Below are 8,249 nucleotides of genomic sequence, written 5' to 3'. Positions count from 1 at the left end.
CATGTACTGAGCAGATACAAGGAGTTCAGAACTTTTCTTCCTGAAAGGAACAAGAAGAGATTAAATGATATTTAATTAGACAGATTTCTGCTCTCAGTGCAGGTCAACACACAGCCAGGAGCTCAAGGAAGATCAGCCAGAACGTAATCAACAAAGTCTTTGATTTACAGCACTGACAGGAAGAAAGGCACTGCCCGACTGCATCAGACCTGTAGTCCATCAAGTCAGGATTCAGTGGCCAGTGCCAGAAGATTTGGAGAAAGGAGGACAGATCCTTTCAATAGGCAGGTGTGACAAAATCTGCCTCAGGAAATGTTTCCCCCAAAACCCACAGATTAGACACATTGTGTGGTGTAAATCAGGAATGTTTAGAGCTCTTCCAAAAGTGCTTAACTCTGTCTTCCCCACTGTAATTTGGTTTACTGAATGCCACTATAAACATGCAGTCCCTCTTTGAATCCTCTTAAGTTCCTAGACCCTTTAGTATCTGGGGATGGAAGTTCGCCAGCCTGCTGGAGCACCGTGTGAATTTACCATCGTGACCTTCCTACAGACACCCGTTCTGGCCTTTCACTTCTGTGTGTGGCCCATTCTAGCATGATGTGTACAATTATATATATATATATATATATTTCACCACTCCTGAGAGTCCAGATTATTCCACTAACACTTCGGAGAAGTTGCTAGAAATTCTGAAGGGTTCTTAATGCAATAACGTTGATTTCAATGGTATCAGTCCAAATTTAGACGTATGAATTCAATACAAGTCTCTTAACTTAGCTTCAGCACATGCTCCCAATGACAGACTCTGAGCCCCAGGAATCCCTACAGGAGAAACTGAAGTGATTTGCCTACCAGTTTTGTCTCAATCCAGAGATATGGTTCACCCTACAGGCTTCTCTTCCTCCTCCCGGGACCTGAATACTCTCCCCACGTACGGTACAGGTCCGTTCTAAGCTAACACAGACAGCAACTTCAGCTGATGGGAGAAAGGGGTTGGGAGCACAAATGGGTGACCAGGGCAAACACTAGATTTCCGTTAATAGCCACATAAGTGTGGCAGTTACTTCAGCCATGCTCCTGCAAAAGCTGATGGGTGTAAATTGCCACCATCACACTCCCCCTCCTGCACCTCAGCGCAGCTCTTTGGCATAAATTCCCACCATCACACACGCTGTCCTACACCTCAGCTGAGCTCTCCGCTGAAACGGAGAGCAGCCATGTTGTTCTCTCAGGACTTTTCCCTGAGTCTTGCACAGGTTTTGCACCCGGATTGTCTTCCTGAACCTCGTGAATATCAGAGTATTAAACAGTTTCTGGTCAGTGACCAGGAGACAATACCATGGAACAGTTCCCTGGAGAAAGAGTTAGGAGCCCAAAACAATTGCAAACACTCCTGGGAGTTCATCTGCAACACTTTCTAAAGCACAAGTCCGGTCCATCCTGTAAAAATGTCAACAATGCTGCAGCTGGATTTCAGCACACATACATGCCATCAGAGACATTTTGGGGCATAACATTTGCACCTTGTACATTAGCTCACACGAGTCAACCCGTTCCTTGCTTTCTCATCGTCTTCCATAGAAGATTTCTCAGGTTAGAGTCTAGTACCCCCACTGTCCATCTCTGTCTCTGGGTTTAGAGCTGACTGGTTCTCCCCAGGTATGTTCTGTCAGCCTGTTCCTGTCTCTGGGGTGGCAACAGGTACTGGAATCAATATATAAAATATTGATGCTCTGAACTCACACTCCCGGGTCCTCAGTAACCCCGGCACCTGTTATTCGGACATGAGGAGGGTTTGCAGGAAGTGGATTTTAAAGTGTAATGCCTGAGTATTCATGGAAATGGCATTTCATTGCCCACCAGAGAGTTGCCTATTTCTCTCTCTCTACCTCGTTGTGTCTCTCCTGGACACATACAATTCACAGCAAATAGCAGTGGCACTGGAACTGACATGGAACTGGTCTGCCCTATGGAATGGGTGGGTTGAACCCAGCTCCTGGGATGTTTGCTGTGTGGCTACATTGGATTAACTATGGGGACATATAAGAGATGGCTGTAGTGGGTGAAACCAGTCCGGCTCCTCTTAATTTAGCAGCAGCTGGCTGGAAAACAAGCAGGAAGGGAAGCAGCAGCTCAAGAAAAGCCGTCGCTCAGTGAGCACCTCAGGATACAAATGGTTGGAAAACGCATTTGCTAATTGTGTTTCTGGGAGAAAATGAACCTACGATGATTTGGCAACTTAGCCCTTGGCAGGATCTTGCCCCGAGCACACGGCACCTCTAGACATGGGATCCACCGAGAATCCCTGACTCGGAGCATTAAGGGTTAACATTCCATGCTCCTTGGGAATCTCTTTGTACTTAAAAAAAATGTATGGATCCCAGGCAGATGTAGCAGAGGAGTTCCCAGCTTGTTACCACTGCCTGCCCCCCAGCCCTGTCACTGAGTCACCCCCACAGCCCAGCTGAGTCCTCTCCCGCTGCACAGAACAGCTGCCAATGCAAACAGCCTGCAGACTTCGCCCTGCACTTGGCATGTTACAGACAGTGAAACCTGCCAACGTACCCAGTTCCTGCTAGAAGGGAGCCGCTGGCACCAGAGGTCTTCACCCTGAAGTGCAAGGAGTCACAAGAGAGGTTGCAGGGGCAGCAGGCAGTGTGTGTTCAGACAGGGTGGCAACTGCCTTTATGCAGCATGTTTGTACCTTCCCTTGGGGCCACTAGGCCATCGGGGAACTTGAGTTTTGTTTGGCTTTGTGCAGGCTGTATTCTTGGAATCCAAGCTTGTCAGCACTGTTTGCGTAGTTCCAGTTAGTCCCAAGGCTTAACTAACTAACTAGTTATGTACGTAAACAAATAAATTTCCTTGCAATACAGTCTCCTATCCTGTACTGACCATCCAGGATGCTGGCCAGGGAAGGGAATTTCTACAAAGCTCCATCTATGGACATTTCTCCCTAACGGCACATGAATGTTTAATTTAGGCAATGGGTGTATTTGTGAGTGGGACCACTGAAAGATTTGGGGGAAACATGACAGAAAAAGGGCTGTGGAGGAGTCTGCCCGGCCTTCTCTGGCTTGACAGGAGTCTGGCTAAGAAGCAGAGCCCCGTTAAAGTCTTATGCTAACAAGCATTCAGGTGGGCCTCAGGCTGAGGCAAGTATGTGGAAATATAACCTTTAGCTCTTGGTAATGGTGCAAAGACTTGACCATAAACTTCTTAAAGTGCTGAACCTGCTAAGTTTGTGCCCTCGGGCATTGGGCGAGGTCTACTAATAAGTTGCTTAAAGTGCTGAAATAATTCAAGTGTATGACACTAACAACAAGCATGATCAACATTTCCTGAATTATTAAGATGTGGTTTATAGACACAATAGCTACCTCTACATTGGCCCCTTCTCCGGAAGAGGCATGTTAATTTCCAACTTCAGAATAGGGAAATCCGCGGGGGATTTAAATATCCCCCGCGGGATTTAAATAAACATGGCTGCCGCTTTTTTTCCAGCTTGGGGAAAAGCCGGAAAAAAGCGTCTAGACTGGCGCGATCCTCCGGAATAAAGCCCTTTTCCGGAGGATCTCTTATTCCTAGTAACTTTGAAGTAGGAATAAGAGATCCTCCAGAAAAGGGCTTTATTCCGGAGGATTGCGCCAGTCTAGGCGCTTTTTTCCGGCTTTTCCCCAAGCCGGAAAAAAAGCGGCAGCCATGTTTATTTAAATCCCGGGGGGGATATTTAAATCCCCCGCGGATTTCCCTACTCTGAAGTTGGAAATTAACATGCCTCTTCCGGAGAAGGGGCCAATGTAGACGTAGCCAATGGGTACACCCTGTATTTTACAAAAGTGCTAACTGCCAAAGGGGTAAAGAGCTTAGGATAATGGCATTAGTTAGGCTGTGTCTACACTATGGCTACGTTTATACTGCCAATTTTTGCAGCAGAAAATATGCTAATGAGGGACTCATTTGCATGAGCTGCATTCTCATTTGCATATTTTCTGCCAATCCATTTTTGCGCTAGGGTTTTTTGTGCAAAAACAAGCTGTGTGGACGTTTTCTTTTTGCGCAAAACCCCTTTTTGCGCAAGATCAGTTTACCTCCTTTTTTGATAAAGCAAAAGGAAAAAAAATATGTAGCATTTTAGAGACTAACAAGATAGTTTATTAGGTGATGAGCTTTCATGGAGCAGACCCACTTCCTCAGATCAGTCTCTGACACAGCTCAGCCACAAGCCCCTGACTGAGGGCGTGGGAGAAGGGAGGGTGTCTGTGCCCCCTGAAAAGTCGCTGGCCAGAGGAGGTGAAGCCCCATGGATTGCATAACACCCAGCGTGCTCAGGAAGGGCCAGCAAGAACAGCTCAGCGGCTTTTTCATGTCCGTCGGATGTTGAACCAGAGATGGGACAGACACAGGGCAGGTGTCATGGGGAAAAAACATCCACGTCCCTTCTCTTTATTGAATGTATCGACAGGAATTCTAACCATGGAGCAGCCACTGATCTTGCAACACGCCTGTATCCTGGCTCCCCTCGAATACACCTGCTGTGGAGATGGTGCTGGCGGCCTTGATCTCTTTACCCCAATCACTGTCCTCACTTGCCAGCAGGTAGGGACAGACCAGTGATGAGCTGCGGTCATAGAAGACCCTTCAGGGATGTGTCCTAGTGTGTTTATGCTGACAAAGCCATTAACACTCACCTCCTGCCTTCTAGGGCTTCTCACCACTCTGTCCTGCTGGACCAGATCTGGTCTCCCCCAGAGAAGGCACCGAGCTGAGAAACCCCCCATCCAACCCACAAAGAGAAATAGAGACAATAACTCTCTTCAGGTCTGAGGAGAGTGCAGTTTCAGGCACAGTAACCAAGAAGCCCACTGACCAAAAGGGATCAGAACCCAAATTAAATCCTTCAGGCAAGCCCCCTTTAACAATGACAGGAGGATGCTGACTGCTCCACCAAGTAACAATTATTTCCACTCGGCTTGATAGTCAATAACAGTTATTTTATTAAGTACAAGCAGTAGGGTTCAAGCAGCTGCAAGTGAAAGCAGGCAGAGCACAGGAAATTGCAAATTTAAAAGAACAGAAAACGTAGAGCTAGTTGTAACACACTCAAGCTCATTGCAAAGTTACCCAAAAACTCCTCTTTTTTCAGCTAAATCTCCATGCCAGGGAAGATTTTTATCCTTTGGGCCTCTAGTTTATGCATTAGGGTGTCACACCAGCCAAAGCCCAAGGGACAGCTCATATCCCGTTCTTTTATAGATTTCAATTTGGGCAGGAAATTGTAGTTCTCTCTCCTAACTTCCAAGGAATATTAAATGATCAGACCCTACCAGTTGGGTTGGTCACATGTTTACCTAAGACCAACTGTTGCTTAGGCTTTAAAGGCAAGGTAGGTGCTTACAGGCAGTAACCCAGATTTTGAGATGTCCCATCATTGGGAACAGCCTTGATGACTTTCCTTTGCACAGGGATAGCTCAGTGGTTTGAACATTGGCCTGCTAAACCCAGGATTGTGAGGTTAATCCTTGAAGGGGCCATTTAGGGATCTGGGACAAATTTGTCAGGGATGGTACTTGGTCCTGCTATAGGGCAGGGGATAGGACTTGATGACCTTTCAAGGTCCCTTCCAGTTCTATGAGATAGGCATATCTTCATATATATAAAACAAAACATAAACCATTCCCTATCCAACATCTCTAACTTTACATGCAAGGGGAATAATATGTATTGATATCGCAGATTGTGATATTACATTTGATAAGTTACATGAGGTACTTTGTCTAAAGCATCTACAAGTTATGCATAAGTGTACCCAGAAGTCAAATTCATAAATCATGGCAGTGCAAAACCATCAGAAGCGCCTCGCCCAATACCCTAGATCTTAGATTCATTCTGAACCTCTCTTTACATAGTGGCAAATGGTAGCTCATGGCATCTCCGATGTAATGATCCAGGATCAAATAGGTGACTATGGCACGTTTTCCTGTCTCCGGTGTCACTGGCACTGCACTGGGGTGATGAACGGTCCCTTCACATGGTGAACACCTTGATGATCCGCTCACGCAGGGGTTTGCTTTTCACACTGTACACGATCGGGTTCATCAGGGGTGGGACTAGCAGGGAGACGTAGTTCAGAAGAATCCGAAGCAAAGGAGATGCATCCTTCACGAATCTGGTTATCACCGACAAGCTGAACTCTGGTGTGTATAAGAGGAGGACAGCACAGAAGTGGGAGACGCAGGTGTTCAGGGCCCTAAGGCTCTCCACTCGTGATGTGATGCTCAGCACTGTTTTGAGGATCATCACATAAGAGAAGAAGATGAGCGGCAAATCCAACCCCATTGTTAAGATTTTAATGATCATGCCGTACATGCCTCTTAATCCAACATCCGAACAAGCCAACTTCAGGATGTCCTCATTCCGGCAGTAGGAATGGGTGAGGACATTGGATCGACAGTATTGGAACTGCCTCAGGAAAACGGGGAATGGGATTAGTACAGTAAGTGCTCTTATCACACTCACCAGCCCCATTGTAGCTATTCTCGGCCGGGTTAAGATGGAACTGTATCTCAGTGGGTTACTGATGGCGATGAAGCGGTCAAAGGCCATCGACAAGAGCACACCAGATTCAGTGAATAGAAGGACGGAAACGAAGTACATTTGGAAAATACAGGCATGGAGGTTGATCTCCCTAAAGTTAAAGAAATACAGGCCCAATGTTGTTGGCATGGTGGCTATCAAAAAGCCAAGGTCTGTGAGGGCCAACATGGAAAGGAAAATGTACATGGGCTCATGGAGGCTTGGCTCAGTTTTTATAATGACTAGAATGACAGAATTGCCTACTATAGCAATAGCATAAACTAAACCAAAGGCGATAGAGATCCATAGATGGAAGTCTTCCTGCCCAGGTATCGCAGAGAGAAGGAACATGACATGTGTGAATTCAGTGTCATTGACATCTGACATCATGTGCCAAGGAGCTATAAGGAGTTTGGAACTTGTCTTCCTGAAAGGAACAAGAAGAGATTCAATGATATTCAACGAGGAAGCTGTCTGCTCTTAGTGCAGTTCAACATACATCGAGGAGCCCAGGAAGATCAGCCAGATATAATCTTGGATTTACAGCACTGTCAGGAAGACAGGCTCTGCTAGACTGGAGCAGACCTATAGTCCATCAACTCAATATTCAGCGGCTAGTACCAGATGCATTGGAGGAAGGTGGATGAAGCCTTGCAATAGGAATAACTAAACCTGCTCCAAGGCAACGTTTCCCCTCAACGCACACAAATAAGATTCTTGTGGGGGTGCAATTAGTAATGAGTTGGCTATTCCAAGAGTTTTAAATCTCCCTTCACCACTGTAATTGGATATTCTGGTTACCGAGATAAATATCCATGCCTTGTTTGTATCTTCCTAAGCTCCTAGACTCTTTGGGTACATCTACACTGCATCCCTAGTTCGGACTAGGGATGCAAACGGAGACGACCGAAGTAATTAATGAAGCGGGGATTTAAATATCCCGCGCTTCATTAACATGATCTCGCCGGCGTGCTAGTTCGAATCACAGCTGATTCAAACCAGGAAGTGTGCGCCGGGACGTGTTAGTTTGGACTAAAGCCCTTAGTCCGAGCTAACGTTACTCCTTATTTTTGAGAAGTAACGTTAGTTCGGACTAAGGGCTTTAGTCCAAACTAACATGTGATCAGCTGTGATTCGAACTAGCGCGCCGGCGAGATCATGTTAATGAAGTGCGGGATATTTAAATCCCCGCTTCATTAATTACTTCGGTCGTCTCCATTTGCATCCCTAGTCTGAACTAGGGATGCAGTGTAGACATACCCTTAAATATCTTGAATCATGGAGTTCCGCAGCCTACTTGAGCACTATGTGAATTTACATTTGTTACCTCCCCACAGACACCTGTGCTGGCCCTTCACATCTCCATGTGGCCCACGGCAGCATGATGTGTGCAAACATGCCACGAGTGTGGTGAAAACAATCATTCAATGTATTGAATGCCATTTAATCTATTTATAAATGTCTGGTATTGCCTCATTGTAGTGTATATATATCTATTTATTTTCTCCACTCCAGAGAGTCCAGATTGGGTCATAGGATCTTTGGAGAAGTTGCTAGGAATTCTTAGGTGTACTTAAACCAATGCTGTTGATTTCAATGGCATCAGTTCAGATTTAGAGGTGTGAATTCAATACAAGTCTCTTAACTTCAGCACATGTTTCCTATGACAG

General features: G+C 45.9%; 1 protein-coding gene across 1 annotated transcript; it reads right to left on the bottom strand.

Annotated features, from left to right (window-relative positions):
- Positions 1–6,030: 6,030 nt before the first annotated feature.
- Positions 6,031–6,966, bottom strand: LOC102457560 (olfactory receptor 51G2-like). The gene has a single exon (XM_006132437.3). It carries the CDS (start codon positions 6,964–6,966, stop codon positions 6,031–6,033), a length of 936 nt encoding a protein of 311 aa, XP_006132499.1.
- Positions 6,967–8,249: the final 1,283 nt, after the last annotated feature.

This window comes from Pelodiscus sinensis, chromosome 1 (assembly GCF_052426305.1).
Source record: "Pelodiscus sinensis isolate ZL-2025 chromosome 1, ASM5242630v1, whole genome shotgun sequence".
Classification (NCBI taxonomy): Eukaryota; Metazoa; Chordata; order Testudines; family Trionychidae; genus Pelodiscus; species Pelodiscus sinensis.
This window is presented reverse-complemented; position numbering and strand designations above follow the sequence as displayed.